At 44.2% G+C, this 24200-nt stretch overlaps 1 protein-coding gene across 1 annotated transcript in view; it reads left to right on the forward strand.

Moving 5' to 3' along the window:
• Nucleotides 1-24200, forward strand: part of Tph2 (tryptophan hydroxylase 2) — a 100178-nt gene that overhangs the window by 61336 nt on the left and 14642 nt on the right. Inside the window, exon 8 of the mRNA XM_075954567.1 lies at nt 2488-2614. Coding sequence (XP_075810682.1) covers nt 2488-2614 — 127 coding nt within the window. The remainder of the gene's footprint in view (nt 1-2487; nt 2615-24200) is intronic.

The raw sequence follows: 24200 nt of genomic DNA on the forward strand, positions 1-24200 counted from the left end.
CTGTTCTGGCTAGCTTGTCTCCATCCCTCGGGCTCTGGGGTTACAAATGCCATGCTTTTTACCCGGGCACTGGGGATCCAAACTCAAGTCCTTATGCTTGTTTAGCAAGGGCCTTAATCACTGGCCCACATCCCCAGCCTTCTCAGTGTATTCTTTCCTGCCTCATCCTTGCATAGCTCCGGGGATTGTGGCATCAAGGGAATGAGGAAAAACAGACCCAAGGACACACAAAAGCTGGAGAAGTTACAGCACCTCTGAAGTTTAGTGTGTTTAGTTGGACAGACAGGTCGTGCATCGCATCCCTCTGAACAAAGGGGCGGAGTTACTACATACATATAAACACTCAACCTGGTCTGTCTATGGCGGTCTTGGCCATGTGATTTGAGTTGTGAGCTCAAAGTTGCTTGAGTGATATCATCTGTTTTACGTGGGTATCAAACTCATACCATTTACCATGATTCATTGTATTCCCCCAACTCTGTTCCTGTAATAATGGCAGTAGCACCAGACTTTGGTTTCAGAGCATCTATGAAGTGATACATTTCGGCATAGGTGAATTCAGAAATGTCGTTCAGTTACTATACAGGCACTCTATTTTTTTTTATCATGAGCATAAATCTTTCTGCCTCTCGAGCCATGCTGAGAGAGTCACGGGAAAGCTAATTTCAGTGTACCCTGCTCTCAAACACAGTTTATAATTCATGACAATGACTTAGGAAAGCAACTGCCTTATTCAGTTATGACACATACCCATCCCTTGCCCTCTTATCCAGCTCCAAATGGGAAGCTCAAGCAAATGAGAATATGGCAGGCTTTTGCTATTTCCAGGTTTATGTCCAGCTCTGGAAACTGGGAGGGTCTTCTAAGGCTCTTTCTCAAAGGAACTGAGCACGTGCCCACAGATCAAATCTCTCTGGACAGTGACTTTGAGGACAGCCTCTCGTCTTTCTTAGTACCCCATGAAGGCTCACAAGGGCACACAAGAATTTAAGGATGAGCACAAGGCTTTCAAAATCCTAACAAGTTGAATCCAAATTTTGGCTTTAGCACTATTGTCAAAAGACAACAGATTTAGTCTAAAAACTACAATTAGTTCAGTTACAAGTAATACACACACACACACACACACACACATATCCCCTCTCTCACACACATGCTTAGTTGGCTTTTATTTGTGATTTCTGAATTGGGCCTTAAAGCCCCAGTGAGGCCAAGGCTGCAAGGTGGTCAGAGACCAATTATGGGCACAAAATGAAAGTGACCCGCAGGGACAGTTTAACTGATGATACCTGGGTGATTGCCTTATTTGAATCAGCCAGCCACCTGTGATTGAAGCCGAGCTGCTGGAATTGGCTAAGACTCGGCTATTTGTTACAAGACTCTACTCCCAAATGAGGCTTTCGGTCACTCTCTACCAAGTTAGGCTGCGGTGGTCACACAAGGACTCAATTTCAAAGGCATCCTTTGGCCTCAATTTAATTTGGTTTATTGCTACCTCTGCTGAAAACCAGCAAGCTTTCTCTATCAAGGGGGTCAGCTCGCAATGATTTTAGGATTCGCGGAACTGGGATCTCAGTTACAGTTATTTGATTCTGCCGTTGTTGACAACAATGACAGCTGCAGACAATACACGTATAAACGGGCCCAGCTGCGTTTCAGTCAAACTTTGTTTATAACGTGGTGGCCAAATGGTGAGTGATCTTAGGAGCTTGTCCATCGTGACCTGCAGGATCTTGCACCGAGAAGTTCTGTTTGCTAAGGCTGTCTGGAGTATCAAATGTAAAACAAACACCATGGTCTCAGGAACAGAAATGGCTTCCCAAAGTGGTAGCTCATGTCTGTTTGGGTAGGCTTCTCACCCGGGAAAGCAGATCTGGGAAGAGTACAGGTTCCAGGCCTCCACTGGCCACATGGCAAGGCCATCTCCCCCAAAGTAAGGGCTTTTATTGTGCTTCATTAAAATGATTATACCTCAGCCTGAAGAAATGGCTCAGTTGGTAGAATTCTTGGCTCTCAAGCCTGAGAACCTAAGTTTGAGCTGAGAATCCATGTAAGAAAAAAGTCAAATTCCAGAGGAAAGGAGGCGGAGACAGCTGGATCCGGGGCTTACTGTCTAGGCAGAGAGTCTACTAGGTGAGTTCCAGGCCAACAGAAGACTCTGTCTCAGAAGAGAAAAAAAAATGGTACCTGGCACCTAAGGAATGACATCTGGGATGGTCGCTGGCCTCCATGGGCGCACAAGCACCTGCTCTCACGGGCACGTGTCCTCTCTCCACACTCTCAGGCCCTCACTACGAATGAATGTATGATTTATCATCCAACGTAAGTGTCATTAATCATAGGCTGCGTCTGCCTTTCAAGTATGATTAATGGTAATCATTTATAGACTACGATTCTGTTTAGGATTTCAAGTCTTGTTCTACAGGTTACGGTAGTTTAAAGCTTCTTGTGTGACATGACTTCAAGTTTTTTTTTTTTCCCTTACAGAGATACATGCCATGAACTCTTGGGACACGTTCCACTGCTTGCAGATCCGAAATTTGCTCAGTTTTCACAAGAAATAGGCTTAGCGTCCCTGGGAGCATCTGATGAGGACGTGCAGAAGCTAGCCACGGTGAGTTCATTTTCAACTGCAAAGTCTGTTCGGTGGTTAATTGTATGGTGAAATAAAGCCCATGGCCAGTAGCTGGGAACCCTAGGCAAATGTTCTGCGGAGAGCGTAATTTCACTCTAGCTATGTTCTCGTTTTGCAAAAGATAATGAACTCTTGGTTTGTTAACTACTAAAATATGTATTTTAATCTTCCTATATAGAGGTCGGCTAGATGCTATATAAAGGGTTAGACAGTATTTTAGGGTTGAGAGCTGTGACAAAATTAGTTCAGCTGCTCTGAAACAAAAATAGCCATAGAGAATATATGAATGAATGCTTATGTGTGTATTCCAATAAAACTTTATTCATAAAAGCCAGAACTGGGCTGTATTTGACCTATAGCTGTAGTTTACTGAATCCTGTGGAAATATTTGTCATAGTAAAAGGTGTGCATTTGTGGCAGAGTAGAAACTGCAGCTGGAGTTATTTCTTTGGCAAGTTGATATGGTTATAATCAGATATGATTTGAGACAGCATTAAGAAACTCAGGCTCAGCAGTTATTCTAAGTAGAAACCCAGAAAAGACTAACTCAATGTTATGATATCAGGGAGGGTCTTCCCCAGACAAGTGATACAGGAGGAAAGGGAAGGTTGGATGTTGTGTTTAAGATGTTAAAGAGTCAAATCTAGAAAACTTACACACCTTACTTTCTCATGAGTTCAGAGTCTAGGAGTAGAAAGATGCTTAGAGGCTCACCAGCCTGCAGGGACAGAAAGCTTAAATGAGTATAGCTACCTGGTATGGAGAGGCAGCCTTCAATTGAGTGTGTTTGCCACAGTTATATATTGAAAGAATGCTCTTTACTCCCAACAAGAAATAAATTTTCTAGCCTGGGAAATGGCTCATTGGGTAAAGTGCTTGCTGTGCAAGCTTGAGGACCCGAGTTCAAATTTTCAGCACCCAGCTATTAAATATGATGGCATGTGCCATAATCCCGGCTTGGTGGTGGTGGTCGTCGTGGGAGGCAGATCCCTGAATCTTGCTGGCCAGCAAACCTAGCCAGTCAGTGAGGTCTGGGTTCAGTGAGGGCCCTTGTCCCAAAAACAAAGGTAGAAAGCAATAGAAGAAAATGCTTACTGTTGGCCACTGACCTCCAAGTAGGTGCACTTACCCACACATATGCATACAGTACGCATACACACATATAAAAAGTGGAAATACGTTTTCTTGTGTATATGTATGTGTGTGCGCACATGCATGCGTGCATTCACGTATGTCTGTATGTGTGAGCAGAGACCCAGAGTACAGCCTCAAGTGTTGTGCCTCAGGCACTGACCATCTTTTCTGAAATCGGCTCTCTCCTCCCTGGCCTGATCTCTCGGCAAGTAGTTAGCCAGGGTCTGCACATTTCTGCCTTCCTAGCAATGGGATTGCAAGCAAGTACTTCCATGCCCAGACGTTTTAGTACTTATTTTAAAAAATTGTTTTAATTTTTATTTATTACTTTAATCTATTTTTATTACTTTATTCCTCTATTTTAAATTTATTTTTATTACTTATTTATTTTTTATTAACTATTTATTCTCTCTTTATTTTTCTTTAAACATAGGTTCTGGAAATGAACTCAGATCATTGTGCTTCTAAGAGAAGCACTCCACTGATTGAGATGTCTTCCCCAACCTTCTCTTAATTTTTTTGAAAACAAAACAAAACAAAACCCCAGCAAGTTCTTTCAGTGTATCTTCTCTTTCTTTGCATTAGGAACCATGAAATATATGAAAAAGTAGAAGTAGCTTTGCTTTTTCATTTGTGATAATCTTTCCATCTCAAGACCAGGACTAAGACTTTTAATCTCAGCACCTAGGAAGCAGAGGCAGGCAGATCTCTGAGTTCAAGGCCAGCCTGGTCTATAGAAGGAGTTTTAGGGCAGCCAGGACTACCCTGTTTTAAAAAAGGCCTGTACATCTAATAACACCTAGAAGAGGCACATATTCCCAGGTTCTGAGGATCAGATTAGGGTATGGGTAGCTTCGGGGGCATTATTCTTTGCTTCTACTTTTCTATTTTTTAGGGGGAATATATAATATCTATAATGCCCTTTGTTACAAGGGCAGGAAGAATTTTTTTGATAAGAAAATTTCTTATTATGCTCCTAATATCCTTGGCTGTCTTTGCTCTATACGTTAAAACACTTGTAACTGATAGAGTTTATTAGGCCATTTTTCATATTCCTCTGTCTTTTTCTTGCTCCCTCTTTTTTTAGCCCCCTTCTTTGTCTTTTCCCTGAACTGCACCTAGTTTGCAGCTAGGTTTCTGTGATAAACCATACTGAACAAAAGCAGAAAGGTTTTCCTCGCCTTGCATTTCCTTGTCATAGTCCATTGTTGAGGGAAGTCAGGGCAGGAACTGTAGAGAAATGTTGCTCGCTGGCTGACTTCCCACGGGCTTGTCAGTTTGCCTATACTACCAGGACCACCTGCCCAGGAATAGCACCCTTTCACAATGGGCTGGGCCGCCCACATCAATCATCAATCAAGAAAATATCCCCTGAACATGCCCAGGCACCAGCGTCATGGAAGCAGTTCCTTAACTGAGCCTTCTTCTTCCCAGGGTACTCTAGTTTTTGACACAAAATGAACCAGTATGGAGTTTGAGACTAGGATTTGTAAATGAGGGCAGAATCTAGAAAAGACAGTGTTTTCCAACTATGGAATAACTCGTGCCAGGTGAAGGGGGATTAACCGCCCACCGAGAAGGACAACCTGCTTGTAATCTTGCAGTAGTTTTGACCTGTTAAAAGCAGAATGTAAGCTTACAAAAGACTTGAATGCAAAACGCTTTGCATTTCTGTCAATATAGTAGAGACGTGTGTGTATGTGTGCGTGTGCGAGTGTGAGCATGTGTTCGAGTGTGTGTATGAGTGTGTGCGTGTGTTCGAGTGTGTGTATGAGTGTGTGCGTGTGTTCGAGTGTGTGTTCGAGTGTGTGCGTGTGTTCGAGTGTGTGTATGAGTGTGTGCAATGATCCCCCTGCTTTGCTTGGTTTCCTCGCTTCTCTTTAATCGACATTGTCCGACCTTCCAACATAACTCCCTCTGACTTCCAGTTTTTTACAAGCCTTGCAGTTCCAATTCTTTCCAATTTCCTAAATTGGTTGCTTACTTTGAAGTGTGGCAAGCCAAAGATGATTCTGGAAAGAATTTTCTGGGTAGCGTGGAGAATGTGGAGAGGGACGCTCACACTGTGATAAAGTGGGCGACTTCTCTGAACTGGGTAATACAGTTGCCGTTGACACCCAGATCTATGACCCGTCTCTCAGTGAAAAACAGACTTGAGTGGGGAAAGACGGAAAAGTGGTCTTGGAAGACAACACGGAATCCAACCAGACCGTTTCAAAGTACCCAACGCATAAACAGCCTGCTGGCTGACATGCATATTAATGACTTTCCGAGCCACACACTGAAGCTAGGAGGTAAATTGATTGACTTCATTCGTAAAGACGGAGAGCTTAAGAGTTCAAGTCTCACCGGCAGGGGCAAGAAGTCTGGTGGCTGGGGCGAGTTGTGGCTGGCTACATCTGATGAGAAAGGGAGCCGTTATTAGTCCATTTCACAAACTCTTTTGCATCAGATCTCCCGAAGAAATAGTAGGTAAAGATGAGGGATAAGAGGGACTGAACGAGGGCCGGGCGGTGGTGGCGCACGCCTTTAATCCCAGCACTTGGGAGGCAGAGGCAGGCGGATCTCTGTGAGTTCGAGGCCAGTCTGATCTACAAGAGCTAGTTCCAGAACAGGAACCAAAAAGCTACGGAGAAACCCTGTCCCCTCTCCCCCCCAAAAAGAAAAAAAATAGGAAAAAAAGAAAAAAAAAGAGGGACCGAACGAGAAAAATTGCAGAGGGGACAGACGACAAACTACCGCCATTGCCGTTTACATAGACCGCGAGACAGACTGTATTATTATTCCTGTCCTCTAGGTGAGGTTTATATTATTAATATTTCTGTGTATACAGTGCCCGCTTTTCCTTGTTTATAGTGAATCTAAGCACATATAAACACATAATTATGACTCATGAAAGGAGACACTTAATAACTTTATGGGATGCACTGTCAACCAATCTGTCTAAGGGGAAAAGCAACATCCACTCAGGCTAATTGCCACTGCCAAACTTGGTTTAGTCTCAGGCTGCTTTTGGACATGTGGGGCTGCTTTACAGAGGGGTTCAGGCTGCACTGCCTGTAGACACTGTATTCCCTTGCTGTGTCTCTGCCTGGCATTTATTTTGACAAGTTAATGATGCTCCGTTTTGAGAATGAAGCTATCTCTGCGGCTTCCTGTGGGCAATGGTTTCTATGCCCCGAGAACCGTTTAAATGAACCTCTTTTGTATCGAAAGAAATTGATGATGATGCTTGGAAAATGGGTTTCAAATGCATTGTTATACATGTAAATAACTTGCCCTCCGGTCGGTAATGAATAAGGCTATTAGTTTTGGCCGCTAGAGTCTTACTTCTCATAGCTGTCCTGGGTCTGTGCATGACAGATAGGCAAAAATATTTCCAACAAGGGCTACATGGCATGTGTTATAATTTTGAGATAAAGTACTTCTCCTTGCTGGTTATGGTGGATTTAATACATTCGTGTGTACCTCGGGTTTGTAAACTTAAATGCCTTCAGTGGCCAGATAGGTAGCAAACAGGTTAGGTATGAACCAGCCTTATATAAACTAATAAGAAACCGTAGAGTCTGTGGAGAACTGGAGAAAAATATATTATACCTAAAGGCCTGTAGACGCAAAATTAAAACTAAATGTCCATTGTTAATGAACCACATCTATAAATAGAAACAGAGCTGTAGAATCAAAGTGGCCTCTCTTTGTTTTGGAAGTGAGATTTTACACTAGACTTCACTATGTTTAAGGGGCAGGATCACGTAAGATTCATCTTTCACAGACCCTGAATTATAACTTCAAATGGTTGTAAACCATGACAAAAAAAAATGGAAGTGAGAAAGTGTTTATTTTGGTTCACAAGTCAAGGGTACAGTCCTTCATGGAGGGAAGTCAAAGCAGCAGGAGGCTGAGACAGCCAGTCCCACACACTGGCGTGTGTGCCAGTGCCCACGCATGTACGCCAGTGCCCACGCATCTATGCGAATGCCCACTTGTCTTTTTCCAGCTCAGGCTGTTCTGCCCAGGGACCAGTCCAGCCCACAGTTTAGATGGGCCTTCCCACATCAATTAATGCAAAGAAGCTAATCCTTTATAGACTTTCTCAGATGGTAACTGTAATCTAGATAATCTTTCCCAAGTATGCCCAGAGGTCTATCTTCCTGTCCAGTTTTTCAGACCTGTCCAGTTGAAGACAGTAGCCTTCAGTCTGGCAGCAGAAGAAACAAGTGGCATTGAAGAAAAGGTAGGTTAGTTAGACAGTGCCCCAGCATGACTTTCCAAAGCCACACAGTGATCTTTCAGCCTCGTTTGTGTATCTAGAATCCTTTCTATTGAAACATCAGTACGATAGGATATCCTCTTTGTTATAAAACTTCCTGCCGCACAGCGTGAAAATGGACCCAGCCGTGCGCTGGTTCCGTTGTGTACCACACTGTTCTTCAGTCTGTGAGACCAATTACTACTCATCTGCACAATGATGTGCAAGCAGAAATGTACTGATCAAGGAAACCTAAGAACCAGATCTAGAAGTACACAGATGTCCCTCCCGTCCAGAGTCAGAGTATACAGGAGGGAATCTGTCAGCAAATGTGCACTTCATCCTATGACACAGAAGGCTTCTTCTGACAGTTCGTTCCTCACATTATAAAGGCATTTGTGACGGACTAAGTGGCTCAACATCTGTAGGAGATACAATCAATATGAACACAGATGTTTCCTAAGTGGAATGAATTGGCCTCTGGCCCGGTTGGCATTTTCCATCTATGGAGGGTTTTAGGTCATCCATTCAGGTCTGCTGACCCTGAAACGTGTTTACCTTCCCTTTCTGATGGAAGGGGTTTTATTCCTGGGGCCCATAATGCTGCCGAGAGGAGAGTTGTAGCCAAGGACAATGGAGGGATAAACAGTCTTTCCCAGGATATGTCCCCGGAGTGTGAGCCTCGTGAAAAAGAAACATCTATGGGCAGGGTTTGGGAAACACTAAGTGAACAGAAAACTTTGCTTTAAATTATAGGGCTTTTCGGAGCTGGAGAGATGGCTCAGAGTTTAAGAGCATTGCCTGCTCTTCCAAAGGTCCTGAGTTCAATTCCCAGCAACCACATGGTGGCTCACAACCATCTGTAATGAGATCTCGTGCCCTCTTGTGGCCTGCAGGCAGACACACAGGCAGAATATTGTATACATAATAAATAAATAAATATTTAAAAATTATAGGGCTCTTTAGAACCTTTGATAAGATAATATGCAAGGTGAGCTTCCGCAAGTGATAAAAAGTTAATTACATTTGCCACATTTCCTTCATTGCGAGGTGCCGCTGGTTTTAACTTATACTGCTAATTTAACAGTGGGTTTTGTTTTGTTAGTTTAGGAAGATATTTCAGCTAACAAACTTTTTTGACATTGACAGATGAGGGTCCATTTTGAAAAAGTCAGTGTGGAAAAAACCGAGCTTGAGAATGGAGAACAGACATTAAACAGCAATCCCCTTTGCACGCTGGCATTCCACTCTACTGATATTCTACGAAGCACAGTTTTAGCAGATAAAAGTCCAGACTATCTTCTGAAATGGTAGAATTAACTCTAAGCACAGCATTCTGACCAACTAAGTTTTTTTTTTCTCGTAGAATTACCTGATATTAGCCATACCGAGTGCTGTTTGTACTTAATTTATCAAACAAAAAGTTTGTTTCTGAGATAGTTTTGTGCTGTCTGGGGCTTTGATGACCATCATCAAATTGTGTCTGAATTTCCGTGTCTAGCCTGTACTTCCTTCTGTTGAGAGCAGCACTGAAATGTATAATTGGTCTTAAGCTGAGAGCCAAGTCTAGTTCACATTAGAAGTGTAATTATAAGGTTGGTCTTAGTTGACGAAGGTCTTACTGTTATTTTCTATTTGCCGAGCATGCCGGCTTGTTTCTTAAGCTCCCTTTTCTTCATATACCTGACTGTGGGTGGAGATGCTTTCGACGCTAGAAGACGTGTGTCCAGGGGTCGTTCTTCCTGAACATGGATGGCATTAAAAATGACCGCTTTAGTATCTTTATGGAAAGCCCAAATAAGCCCCAGGCTTATTTATTCTGCATAGACTCTTTTCACCGGTTCAGCTGTTGGAGTCATTTACTCCAAAGCTGGCCGAGAGCTGGAAGGAGGAACGTGCTGTTCAACATCGTTAATTGAGATGTTTGGGTGGAAGATCAGTTTGTATGTTATTACCAAGGAACTTAATTAAAAGTTAATAATATCTATTCCAACTCATTACACTCACTTTTCTATCTGCTGTGCAGATAGAAAAGGAGAGTCATCTTGCGAGCAATGCTTTAATTCTTTAACTTGTCTTCCTGGTTTTTATTGCGGTCTCTCATCATCACTCTTTCTGTCCAGATGCCTGAGGCCATGCTTTCTTTGGACTAATTCTCTTCTGAGAAAGTTTAATATTACGGCCAAGGCTGTTTTGTTCTATCCCTTTGTGTTGTTGCGATTATGAGGCGTTTGCCATTGATTCATATTACGAGAGCCCTGCATTGCCCACCTTGTTCGGGAACAAATCTGTCTGTGGCGTGAAATAGTTGTACACTTTAGCAACTCAAATCTGTCTTGGTCATTTATAACTGTATCCCAGGGGCCTCCGAGAGCTATCATATAACAGATGAGAAGAGAAAGCAAACACGGAACACCTAGTTTAGAAATTTGGGAACTCATAAAAACAAAGCTATGGTGGTAACATTATTCCCGGAGCACCGAGAGAACGCCGAATCTACTTGTTCTATACTAATATCAAATTGTTCCCACACTACCCCACAGTCACCAGCGCCACCCCTCAGTGTTCCATCGACTTTGCTGAAGAGGATATTTGGGATGTTTGGCAGGTAGCCTGAGGAAATCCACCCCATCTAACTTCCTTTCCCCTGGTGCTGGGGATTTAACCTAGGACCTCACCCTTGCCATGCAAGGGCTCTCCCACTGCGAGCTAAATCCCTAACCAAAAATGGAATTTTCTCCCCCCACCTTCATCTTTCCCTTTGAAGGCTCAATATTGGAGTCTTCTCCGTCAGAGATTAGCAAGACGAAGTCATACAAATTTATTAATGCGCATAAACATTGGGGTCAGATTTAGAAATTCAAATGATCAATATGAAATATTGATTTCTGAGCCCTAAGGGCAGTAGACACAATGGTGAGGAGAGGACCTACATTTAAGGTTTTCACAGTGGGCTCAAGCGGCAGCTCATTCTCAGGTTAGGCACAAATTCTCTTACCTCCTTATGCCTCCGAAGGAATATTGTTCCATCACTTGGTGTGGGGCAAAGAACAAAGGAGATAACTGACCCTTGTCTTGGGGACCATGATGTCAGTGGTACCCTGCTTGGGCACAGCCCCAGTTCCCTCATCATTGCCTAGGAAACCCAGCTAGGAAGTATGGTTTTGGTTGAAGAATTCTCTGGATTGTACTGCGGTCTAAAAGTCTTGACACTGAGGATTTCTTACCTTTTCTTCTCAAAGAAACTTTGAATGCAGTCATCAAGTCCAGGGGATTTTCGTAGTCACTTTAATTTCCGTGAAGATGTGGTGGGGAGAGAGGTTTCTGGTTTAACTACAATGGCGTAGGCTCCCAGGCTCTTAACGTGCGTTAACAGAAATATCTGTGGTGTAATTCCATTCCCAGCAAAAGCAGAAAGAAGATGGTTGGGATTTTTTTTTCCTTTTTATCAGCTAGAATAGTGGAGGTAATGTTATATCAAACTATAGGAATTTAATTACCCCGCTCCACAAATGTAGTTTTCAAATAAAGGAGTCAAAAGGATTTTCAAAGCCATTCTTCTGCGCTGTGGTATAAAAACTCAAGAGTACATTTAGGAGATGTAAAATGTATTACTGTACGTTATGAGACAGGGCAATGAATGGTGGTACGACAAGAAACGCGACGACATGACGCGAGTTGGACACATGGCGATTAAAACTCTTGTCGCTTGCTCCTTAGAAACGCCGCCATTTGCCCGCCGCTTCGCATGCTTGTCTCTGCGAGGACGGCCATCTGTGAAATAATTCTGCTGGGTGGATTGCCACTTTAGGACAGGTCTTACCGAAGGTGGGAACACTGCCATTTGAAAGCTTAAATCCAGACGAGGTGTAAGGGAGAAATACAGTTAGCGTTGGGAGGAATCAATCACCAAGTGGAGCACCATTATTCCTCCCAGGGCCCGAGAGTCTGTCCTTTACAATGGCCATAAAAACACCCTTCTCTCAGCAGTGCAGGGGGCGCCGGTGCCGGCTGTCTTAGGGATTCCTCTCCTGAAAAGTCTTTACAAAAGCCATAGTTTCTCCTGCTTCTTACACGCTCATTATAGAAAATTTTGAAATGGATGGGGGAAGGAAAGAAAATACAGGTCATTTGTAACATCTCAGCAGCAATGGCCACACTTAGCATTTTTGGCATATAGCCCTCACGTTTTCCTGAAAAGTCATTTTGCCACATCAAATGAGAACTTAATGGAAGCGACTCCTGGCTCTGGAGGAAGGAGTAACGAGGTGTTCATCCATTTATCAAATATGTGTGCTGCCCAGAGAGAGAGAGCCTGGCTTCTACATCTACAGAAGAACTGAGCAAACTCTGGAAAGCCAGGCCTTGTGGCTTTCTACCCAACTAAGGTGCAAAGTGGTTTTGTGACCATAACACAGGGCTGATGAGTTTTATTTTTGCTCTTTTTTTTGTTTGTTTTCAAACAAAAATGAACAGATACATACTTATTTAAAAACCTGGTTTCTGGACTTACTTTGTCAATCTTTCATCCGTCATGTTCCCATTAGTGACATTTTGTCTGATTTCATCCATCTTCTTTTCTTTTTGAGTCTAATCATCAGCGTCTATCAGTAGCTAGAGGTCTCGGGTTTCTCCATAGTGCTTGTTCCCAAGATGCTTATATACTAGGAGTGGGTAAGGGAGGACCTGGGGTCCATACAGCAGAGAGAACACTTTGTCTTTCCTGAGCCTGCGTGTATCTTAGGGACCAGCAAGTGAGGCAGTGTGGTGTAGCAGACAATTCAGAGTATAGGCATTAGTGTCCAAATCCAGGTTTTGTCAGTGACAGGCTGGGTATCATCAAGGCAAATATTATTTATGATTCTTATCACAGGATGGGAAGACGAACTTGATTCATCGGTGTCCTAGCCAGTATAGTAGCACCGTGATGGACTTTGCAGTAGGAGTTAGTTGGGCTCCCACTCCTAAAACAACAAAGGGAAGTGGAAATTTATAGCCAAGGAGCAGAAGGGTGGTGGTCACTACATAGAAAATTTCTAAGAGAATCCTGAGGACTAAGGAGGGGTTCTGGTTTTCCTGATACTGTTGGACTCTTGCTGAGGTTGCCTGGGAGATGGTGGGCGAGAGGAGTCTGTTAGATTCTGGAAATGGGGGAATCTGGCTACCCTGAACTAAGAAGTTTCTTGCTAAAACTGGATAATGTAGCGACGAACATGGAAGCCTACAAGTCGGGGCCTGGCTGACAACGACTAGCGTCTAGCCAAGGAAAGAATGTTCATAACGTCTGCCGTGTTCCAATTTCATCATCTTTAAAATGAGACTAATACTGCTATCTAATGTCATAGAGATGCCGTAAAATCGATGAGCTAATGCACCGGGAAGCAGCTTGGCACAGTTGTGCGTGTTAAAATAGTGCCAGCTAGTTCATTTCACACTGCTGTGCTCTTAGGCATCCAGGTGGCCGTATCAGCACTCACACACGGGGGAAGCCCCCTGGAGAGCTTCCACTTTTGCGTGTGACCTTGGGGTAATCTAACTTTCAGCACCCCAGCTTTGTCTTTCTGAACATGCAGACTGTTCAGTTTATTTCATAAAAGGGTTTTAGAGGGTGTGTGTGTGTTCTGCTATTTTAAATATAAAGTTTTTTTTTAAATCTATAAATAATAGAAGGAAGTCCTCTCCTGAACGATGTCAAGCTTTTCCCTGGAGATGGAGGAGCTGCCTCGGACTTAATAGCACACCTCCCCTGAGCAAACAGAGAAAGACAAGTCACAGGAAACCAGCTTGGGGAAAAGAAATGAGAAAATATTGTTTGTGCCAGAGAGAGCACGTGGAATATGAATTCCTGGTGCAAAGTCTCAGGCAGATTAGGAGCAAGGCTGCTAGCCAGTGCGACCCTCCCTCTATAACCAAACACAGCAATAAATTTGGGGTCTTCGATCTCGTCTGCTCCTCTTCACGAGCTTGTGCTTCTGATAACCCCGTCCAGGTGTTTGCAGCTTGGCTGGAAGAGGACTGAATTTAATATAAAACTAGATGAAGAAGCTGCCGGAGGAGAGCCAAACGAGGTTGTTTGTTCTGGTGCTGGATGGGCTTTGGATTCATCTCTATACGTGCACACAAGGGTCCTGTGTTGATGCCCGGCCAGCAAGGTTTAGAAAGTCTTTCGTAATGAACCAAGGGGAGGTACCTTTAAATGATTTACTTTAGACATGCTTAAATGCTGAGCTATTTGTTACAAAGGCATCTTTTTGATTGCTTACTTTTTCCTTTCTCGAATTTAATAAGTCATAATTTTTTCAAGAAAAAGTCAAGGCTATAATTGGTCAAAGGGCACTAAATCTGGATTCTTTATAGAAGCATTGTAGTAGACCCAAAGTATAATCTCTCTCTCTCTCTCTCTCTCTCTCTCTCTCTCTCTCTCTCTCTCTCTCTCTCTCTCTCTGGTATGTGTGTATGTAGCTATTCTTGCTCATACGCATACACTTGCGTCTTGTTTAAATTAACAAATTGTATTTAGCCACCAGAAGTATCACACAAATGCCTTGATTCCCAGATTTCCCAATAAGAGCGGCTTCATGGCAATCTGATCGCCTTTGTGTGGTGGGACAATTGGCTAGAACTGAGATGCTCTTGTCCCATGAGGGAAGGCTAATTGTAACGTCATGCTTATCCACCTGTTTTCTTTTCTCCACCTGGTGAGCAAAGGCAAGGCCGGTGGAGGGATTGTCATTCCAGGCAGCCATAAAACATCAGCTACCCTAGAGCCAGAGAGAGTCTGGCAAAAATCGTTTGTTAAAAGACCAGAAATATCTCAAGTCATGATATTCTTTACTGTCTCATGAATTCCCAGTGATCTGGAATTAATCTTGTGGCTGTAAAATAATGGATCGAAATCACATGCAAGCACATATTGCCATAGTTTAATGCTATGCTTTACTTTATTGCAGTAGGACTTTTGAACTATAAAAACGGTGCGTTATACTTCTGATCTGACCTCATTTGTCATAGTCTTGGTTCTCTTGAGCTACACTCTTTGTGGCACCGTGTCCCCTCACTGAGACCTGGGTGATTTAGTTTCTTTCAAGCCTGGTTTATAGTGTGTGCCTTTCACTGGCTTCCAACAGGTCTGTTTTGTGATACCCGGCTGATCTAGGGATCCCAAAGACGGCGAGGGTACCTAGCCCAGAGCCGTCTATAGAAGGATGGCTCGGGGCAGGCTAGAAGACCTTCATCTGTTCTGGTGCTGTGCACTCCACTGTCAAGAATCTCAATTCTAGTGTCCCACAGTGATCAGTCACGTTGGGAACAGAAAGAAAACATTGCTGGATAAGGCAAACCATACAGAGTTAGGTTCATCTGCTTTATAATCCATCTTTAGTGTCTCCTAAGTTTGCAAATTGGAGTCTCAGGTACTCTATCATCAAAATGGGGGGCGATAGCATTGAAATAGAGTTCTATAGGTTTCTTTTATGTTGTTCTCTCTCTCTCTCTCTCTCTCTCTCTCTCTCTCTCTCTCTCTCTCTCTCTCTCACACACACACACACACACACACCTCCCCCTCTCCATCTCCCTCCCTCCCTTTCTTTCTCCCTCTCTCCCTCTCTCTCTTCCCCCCTCTCTCCCTCTCTGTCTCCCTCCCTCCCTCCCCCCTCTCTCTCCCTCCCTCTCTGTCTTCCCCCCTCTCTTTTTCTCTTTATAGATAAAGCCCCTAAGGCAAAGAATAGTAAAATAACTTTCCTAGAGTTAATATGGAGGCTGTCCTTGAACTGTAGTTCTCACTTTAAAGTCAGTATGCTCAGATCCCCATGTCCACAGTGCCTTCCTCTCAGGGCTGCTGAGGATTTGATGTAAAGGGCTCAATGCTGTGTCCGGTGGAGTGTAGGCGCCAGTGACTGGAGGTGATTATTATTAGAGACGGAAGCTCAACTGAGCTTGAATGCTGTCTAGAGTTTCAGTTACTGTAGCTCCTCATGTGACAGGGACTCAGACCCATGGGGTACAGCTTTTCAACCCCTTTCCACATACGAATGGTTGGTGCCAACTGTGAGAGACAGTGATGGTGGTGTTGCTGTTAGTGACTGGAAAGGAAACAGGACCTCATTAATAAAAGCATAAAGTGGAAGGCTTAGTGCAACGGGAGCTGAGAACTGCTTTTTTCCTGTTAAAAATACTTACCCCCACCACAAGTTTATAGACAATATTTAAAATTCCTGGTCTTGCTTGGAAAGAAATCAATGAGTTAAGTGTAAGGTTGTTAGCCCTAGAGTCTGGGAAGGTGTTGCTTTTAGTAATGGAGGGATGAGAATAAAATGACCCTCTTAAGGTAGTGGTTGCCCACAGCTCATTTGTAAGTCAGTAAAAACCTCATTTTTTATATGAGCATTGGAGAGCTGACCTTTAAAATCCCATCTGGGGAGGATGTGTGATTTGATGCAGAACATTTTTGGGGCAAGCCTAAGGATGGATGGTGGGGATAGGCTCATCCGTTTTCTTCTCCTTCAAGGAGCACAAGATTGCTGAAGCTACGAGTAAGTTCTTGGGTAGTTCCAAACCCGTAGCACACGCTTAAGTAGGTCTTCTGTGCAAGGAAGAGTAAGCACATCTGTAGAAGGGATGCTGATCCATGCATCTGGTAGGAAAATGATGGGAACACGTATTGTGAGTGTGTACGTGTGTACGTGCATACATGTGTGTGTGTGTGTGTGTGTGTTCACTGGAAAGTTTAGTCATTTTAAGGTAGCTGGTTGTGTAGTGAGTTCGGTGAAGTCTTTTGGAAAAAGATGCTGGGATTGCTTTAAAATCATAGCCATATTCTGAGAGTTTCTGTGTTATAGAGATATTACCACGGGGCTCATGCGTTGCATCTAGGGTCCGGGAAGCAACGCTGTGAATCTAAAACTAGCGTTTGATTTGTGAAACTCAAAATAACCTGCAAGTTCATGGAGCATGAAGAGAAGCCCATCCGTATTCATAATACGCTCTTTAAAGAGCCACGGATGCTGTGGGAAGCAGAATTGGGTGGATGGACATCTTAGAGATTCATCTCCAGGAGAAAATAGTATCGTATCCATCTGATCTTTTGTGCTATCATTCACGGAGTGATGGTCTGGGTGGTGATGCTGTTGGAAATTCCTTGCAGTTGCTAATTCTGAAGAGTCTAGGCTAGGAGGCACTTTAGTGCCTGATTCTGTCACGTCGTAAACTCCTCCACACTCTGACCAAGGACCGTTAGCATTTTCCCTGGCTAGGCTTCAGCTGGCTACAACCTTCAGGAACAGCAAACTGAAAAAGTTTCCCCCCTGACGGTTTCAGACGAGCATCCAGATGTCAGAATCAATGAGCTTTCAGTCACCGCTTGTAACGAGGAAGCCAGAAGCCACTTAAACACCAGGCTACCTTACTTCCCAGCTTCCGTATGTAATGCCTGCCAATTAGCATTCAGTCATGCTGCTAAGGGCCTGCAATGCGCAGGGCTTGGCTGTGGCAAGGAAGCCGGCTCTTCCCCTCCTCACTGACATGGGGGGGGGTCTACTGAGAGGGAAAAACGTTGAATGAGGTCACCAGTGGGCAGATCTATTTCTGAACCTGCAAGTGAAAAATCTATTTGAGGGCTACTATAGAGATGTTCTAATTTTTTTTCCCCGAGACTTTAATATTAGAAAAATTGGCTGGGATTAGAGACTACTGATCCAGGCTGGCTGGCATTGACTTTGTAGGCATGGCCAACTGGAAAACTCTTCTTAGCTTCTCCTCATTCCCTTCTTAGCTGCCATATTTGCTGAGTACCTACTATGTGTTAGCGAAGGGGGTAGGACAAACAGGAAACGGAAACATCACAGGAAGATAGATAAATCTTGTTTCTGAACTTCACGAAGCTTAGTGGGGATGGGGAGGGGACAGGGTTAAAGACCGGCGATTTTATTAGGACTCCGTACTATGTTGGGGGATGTAAGGAAAACCCCCTAACCTGGACACTAGCAGGAATTTGACAAGGGGCTGTGTAATGACAAGGATATTTCCAGGCAGAGAAACCACAAGTGTAAAAATCAAGACAGAACAAGAAGGCCAGTCGCCACTGTCCAAGGGTAAGGGGCAGGAGAACGGCGATTATCTAGCGCCTCGGGAAGACGGGCTTGGGAATATAGAGTCTCTGCTGCTACCTGCTGTGGGAACTTCTTCAGCCAGTAGCTTTTTAAGATACCAGCCTACTTTAGGCATGGCCTCACGTACTGTAAATGCAGATGAAAAGCTTGGTTGCTGGATTCGGTTCCAGTTCTCAGTGCTCGCAGAGGACTGTGGATCACTACTCTTTCTGTGAGTTTATCCCCCAAGAAAAATAAACCTTTGTTATACTCCATTCCGGGCTATTGTGAACCAACTTGATCTGAGTCCATGCCACTGCTGGGCCTTCCCCAGGCTACCTTGTAAGTTTTGGCCCTTTCTCCAGGGCGGTGAGTGGTAAGGTGAAGAGGTGTAATGGGGCCACTCCCTGCCATTGACGTCACACAGCTCTTTGTCAAATTCCTTCTTGTCTCCAGGTCGGTTGCCTCTCCTTACATTCCCAACATAGCATTCCTAGCATGGCAGCCTATGGAAAGCACTGAGCTCTGGGTTGTGGGCAAGTCTTAAATGGGTCTTGTCTTGAGTATTAGGATGGACCCATTGCTTAGGTGATTCTGATGTTGATTAAGTACTACAAATGGCATTCCCATTAGTGCTTGAATGGGAGAAAGAAGCCAGGGATCAGTTGATCTGTCTGTCTGTCTATCCTTCTTTTTCTTCCTTCTTTCCTTCCCTTCTCCCTCCCTTCTTTCCTTTTCCTCCCTCCCTTCCTCCCTCCCTTCCTTTCCCTTCCTCGCTTTTCCTCCTTCCCTTCCTCTCTTTTCCTCCTTCCCTTCCTCCCTTCCTTCCCCTCCTTCCCCCTCTCATCTCCTCCCTCCTTCCCTCTCTCCCTTCCCTTCCTCTTTCTTTTCATTAAAAAACACTGTTAAGTTCTGGTGCAGAGAAAGTCAATTCTAAATGAAAATAAGTCAGGCCGCCTTCTTTGAAATGGAAAATTCTCTCAGATAAGCTGAAGATGAGGTAGTAAAACTGAAATGACCAGAGGGCTCTTAAAAAAAATCATGCATTTATTCCAAAAGCACCAAAAAAAGCTCTGAGGAGAAGCAGTTACTTAAACACGGAAATTCCCCTAGCGCAGGGTGCTGAAAAACCCTTATGTCGTCGTATTCTTCAATAAAAGTTGTTTTTCTTTTTGCTGACGCTTTTCCCCCCTGTAAGTGTGCCTTTTATATTTGATGATCAATTTTCCACAAGGTTTGCCATAATGCCTCCTCAGAGCTCAGGACTTTGCATTTTAATTCATTCAACGAGTGCTTGCAACTAAGACAATGTTTGTTGTTTTTACAACTTCGGGTCATCCGTAGCTGGTAGCTACAGTATGGTACGCAAATCCCTGGCCTTCTCTTTCTTTCCTTTGGGTTTTGGGTGGAGGGGGGCTGCTGGCAAAAGAAAAAACTTCTTTTTTTCCCTTCTACTCTTCCTCTTCCTCTCTCTGCCCCCATCTCTTTGAGACAGAGGACATCTCTTCCTCCATGTATTAACTGAAAGAGCAGTACTGTAGATTTTAACACACACACACCCACACACACCCAATTCCATATCCCATGACCCACACCAATCCACCACACACACACACACACACACACACACACACACACCCCACATCCCACACCACATCCATACTCCACATTCCCCATACCCACCATACACACACACACATACGCACACACACACCATACCCTACACATATCCCACCCCACACCCACTATGCACACACATCTCATACCATACCTACCACACACACACAGATACACAGACACACCACACCACATCCACACCCCACATTCCCAATACCCACCTTACACACTCATACACACACACCATACCCTACACACACCCCACATCCACACCCAACATTCCCCATACCCATCATACACACTCACACACACACACACCATGCCCTACACACACCCCACAACCCACATCCACACCCCACATTCCCAATATCCACCTTACACACTCATACACACACACCATACCCTACACACACCCCACATCCACACCCAACATTCCCCATACATCATACACACTCATACACACACCCACACCATACCCTACACACACCCCACAACCCACATCCACACCCAACATTCCCCATACATCATACACACTCATACACACACACACCATACCCTACACACATCCCACAGCACACCCACCATACATACACCTCTCACAACTCACCCCTCACATCCCACTCTACACCCCACACCCACACCCAGAGGGAGCCTGGGCCTTGACTTGGAGGTTGAACATGTACCTTATATGCACAAGGCCCTGGCTTCCATTCCTACACCAAAACCAAAAAAAATCTCCATAAGGGTGTGTGTGTGTGTGTGTGTGTTAAATTCTACTGTACTGCTCCTTCAGTTAATATCTGGGGGAGAGATGCCCTTTGTTTAGGTGTCCTCGAGCCCATCCCCAGGTTTCCTCTCTCCATATTATAAGTTGGTACTAAGTTGTGACCTGCTTGTGCAGTGGCGTTTCTTATTTACAGATCTGTGTAGTATGAGGACCTAGAACGCTGGACCACGTCTGATGTTGTTTCTAGTACTTTCCACTCTTATTTACACACCCTAGCCAAGAAACCCAGAGCCAAGCATCAAATCATGCAAGACCCCTTTCTTTCAACCAGCCAGATTCCCGGGGTGTGTGTGTGTGGGGGGGGAGAGTCGTCCTCAGGAACCCCTGCTGCAGAGATGGAAGTGTTGCATGGTCATTGTAGTGTGATTTGGTTTTATGTATGACTTAGGGATATTTAGAGTTCAAAGGGTTTAAGAAATGACACCAGAAACTGATGTGTGCTGGGGATAGGGGAGGGGGCCATGTGGCGTCACCTGCACAGAGAGACCTCCAGGGCTTAAGAGACTCAGCCCATTTTCACTCTTGTTCCCAGTATTTTATCATGCTAATATTTCTATTCTAAAGCTTCCTGCTTAGCTATCAGGCTCCGTTCTTATTCCAACCCCATTATCAATTGCATTTTAGGCAAGCTTAAAGAATTTTGGCTAAAGGTAGGAAAGAAGGCAGGCATCCTTTGTGAAGGGAAAGTTTGAGGGCTAGTAGCCAGGAGTGGGTGCTGGGGTGGGGGTCGGGGTGGTGGGGCAGGTGGTAGGAAGGTATGTGGGAGGGCCCTTGGATAGCTCCTTTTCTCAACCTTGCAAAGCATGCACTGAAACAAAGCGGAAACATTTTAGCCAACTAACGACCCTTAAGTCAAGTAGTATTCCTTGATGAAGCTGAACTTCTCTTAAACTGCTATCTGTGACTACAGCAGGTCCTTCAGGACGTTGGAGAGCGTTGCAGTCATTTTTTTCAGTCACCACAGGAGACCATTCTGTATTTTGTAGACGTGACTTCACTTTGTCAGACCTGTTTTGTTTCAAACTTTTGGTCAGTACCCATGTGGGCCCACCGGTTTAGAGAATGGTGTGTAGTACCGGCAGCGACCTGAAGATGGCAGCATTGTGCGACCTATCTGTTTTGCTGAGCGGTCTTAGGTGTGCTCGGCACCCCTTTGGATTTCAATTGTCACTCTGGCTTTCTTTTTTCCGCTTAATGACTGCGTATGTAAATGACTCTGCTTTTCTTCTGCGGAAGAGGTCCCATCTATCATCCCTGTTTTGGTTTTAAGCTAATGATTATATGTAATTATATTCAAATAAAATATTTACAAATAATTATATATCAGCAGAGCGTATAAAATTTAGAATTCATGAACATCAGTGGTGATGAAAGGCACCCTTCAATTTGGGAGGTGCAAGTCTTACTATTATTATTTGTTTCTGTTGAAAAGACATTAGCGGCCAAGAATCAGCAATTCTCTCTTGCAGGTGTTTTTACAAGGCTTGAAGTGTTTTTTTTTCTTCACCTTTTGCATATTTATTTTCTGATAACAGGTAGGCTATTTGTTTGGAAAATCTCAAGGGACTATATTACAGATCCACATCTGGAGAATTCTATGAGGAAAATAAATATTATCTTAAAATTTCCAGAAGCAATTAGTTACTCTTGAACGCTAAGACATTTTCAGGGGGTCATCCAGCCCAACCCTATGCAGGCAGTAGACATGTGTGGCCAGTCCCTCCTTCAATCACTGATCTGACAGAGGTGTTTTACCACTATTGAAAGCAGAAAAGAGTTCCGAGCAAGTCCCTAATTCAAATTTTGCCAACATTTGAGTTTGGGATGTAATTCACCATTACTTATTATTGTCTGTCAGCCACACGCAGAGCTGAAAATGGAAAAACGATCTCAAGAGCAAAAGGTCTGGTTCTCCGAGGAAAGCAGGCTGCAGAAGCTGCATCCAGGGGCTTTCTCTGCTGATGGAGGCAGGGAAGTCAAAAGGGAGAGGTAGGCAGAGAAGGACCAGATGGAACTGTGTAAGAGCGGGGCTTTTGGAGGGACTCCCAGATGAGGTAAGGGGTCAGAGAGCATGAGAGCCATGGGCAGGAAGATGCACAGGCTCTTCTCTTAGAGGCTGTTCTGCGTCTAGGAACATGCTAGCTAAAGACAACACTGGCTAACCCGTTACTTAACTTTTGAATCTTTAGTCAAACCAAAGCAGGCCTTTCAATTCTTGCTGTAAAATCAGACAGAAGGCCAAGTCCAGGGGAAGCAGCTGTGACTGGTAGGTAGAGTGGCTTTTTCTCCGAGGCTCTCTGGCCTGTTTGGCTTTGGAAGAGAAGGGTGGCCATGCATTATGTATGCAAGTGATGTAATGTGAGGGAAATTAAAAACGCACTTAATAGCTGACCTAAATGCTCCCGCCGCTGGCTCCATATGTGTGTTCTGGATGCCTTTGAATAGGACAACACATTTCCCCACGAAGTTTTCTGTATTCAACATTAGGGTTCCAGGGATGTTGTGTGGTAAGATAAAAATGCAAGATGAGTCAGGGAGGCAAAGGACCAAAGGCGCTCAGAGAAGATGCCATGAGCTTGCAGGCCCCTTGCTTTGTACCCTCCTCTCCCCATCATTTGGTTGTACAGGAGAATCACACACCTACTGATGTTTTATTTAGAAGCCTTAAACGACGGCAGATGCTGATGTCAAGCTCTGTAAAACATGGGGCTCTAGATCTTGTGGATGTCACTGTTTAGACGAGTCCTGGATAAATCTCTCATCGGCTTAAGTTTTCCACTTTGTGACATAGAAGGGCTGGCTGGGCTACCACATGTCTGCTGGGCTTCTCTGTGCATATATGAGCGCCTGGCTTCGCGTATTTAGGATTGTGCACAGTTGTTTGGTTGACAGACTGGAGGGTTTTATTACGTGTTAGCACGCTGACAACTCTCACGTTTTTTGTTTTCAGGAGACCTCAGTGAGAGCGACTTCTTTTAAAGTCCTCACATCCGACTCTGTGTATCCCCCCCCCACCCCATGGTGCTGAGGACAGAGCTAAGTTTTAACAAGCAAAATGTTCTAGGGATGCAATGCCATCTTTGGTTGATTGGTAATAACTCCTGCAGCACTGTAAGAACTTGCTGAGTATTGGTGGATATACAGCTAGAAGATGAACAAATGAATAAGTTAGATTTGTGTGTCTTCCATGAAACACAGAGCCACTAAGGAACCTGAGTTGCAGTCTAGAATCCACCTCTTAGCTACGTGACCTCTTCCCTCCTGTGGACCCATTCACCTGCTCTGCAGATATCTCTAGCAATGATTTAATGCTAGACTCTGGTCTAAATGCTAGGAGTTTGCAGAAGGAAGCAAGCTCCCGATCTGAGCACCATTCATGCTACTGAGCGACACAGGCAACAACAGCCTCAAAAGCCAATGGATAGGATCATGTCAGGGACAGGATGCTCTTCATGTAACATGTCAGACAGGCTAAGCAGAAAGCAAGGCTCCTTTCGTGGTCAGGGAGATCCTCTACGACTAGACTGACATTTAATTTGCAGTCCTTTTAACAAGCCAACTCTTGACTGAGAAATGAAAAGGGCTACTATATAAATACCTAGGGAGAAGAGTGTACACACCAGGGGAATAGCAAGTACAAAGGCCCCGAAGACAGACTCATTTATATTTCCAGGGGCATCAGGATGTCATTCT

The sequence above is a fragment of the Microtus pennsylvanicus genome, chromosome 20, assembly GCF_037038515.1.
Source record: "Microtus pennsylvanicus isolate mMicPen1 chromosome 20, mMicPen1.hap1, whole genome shotgun sequence".
In the NCBI taxonomy this organism is placed as follows: Eukaryota; Metazoa; Chordata; class Mammalia; order Rodentia; family Cricetidae; genus Microtus; species Microtus pennsylvanicus.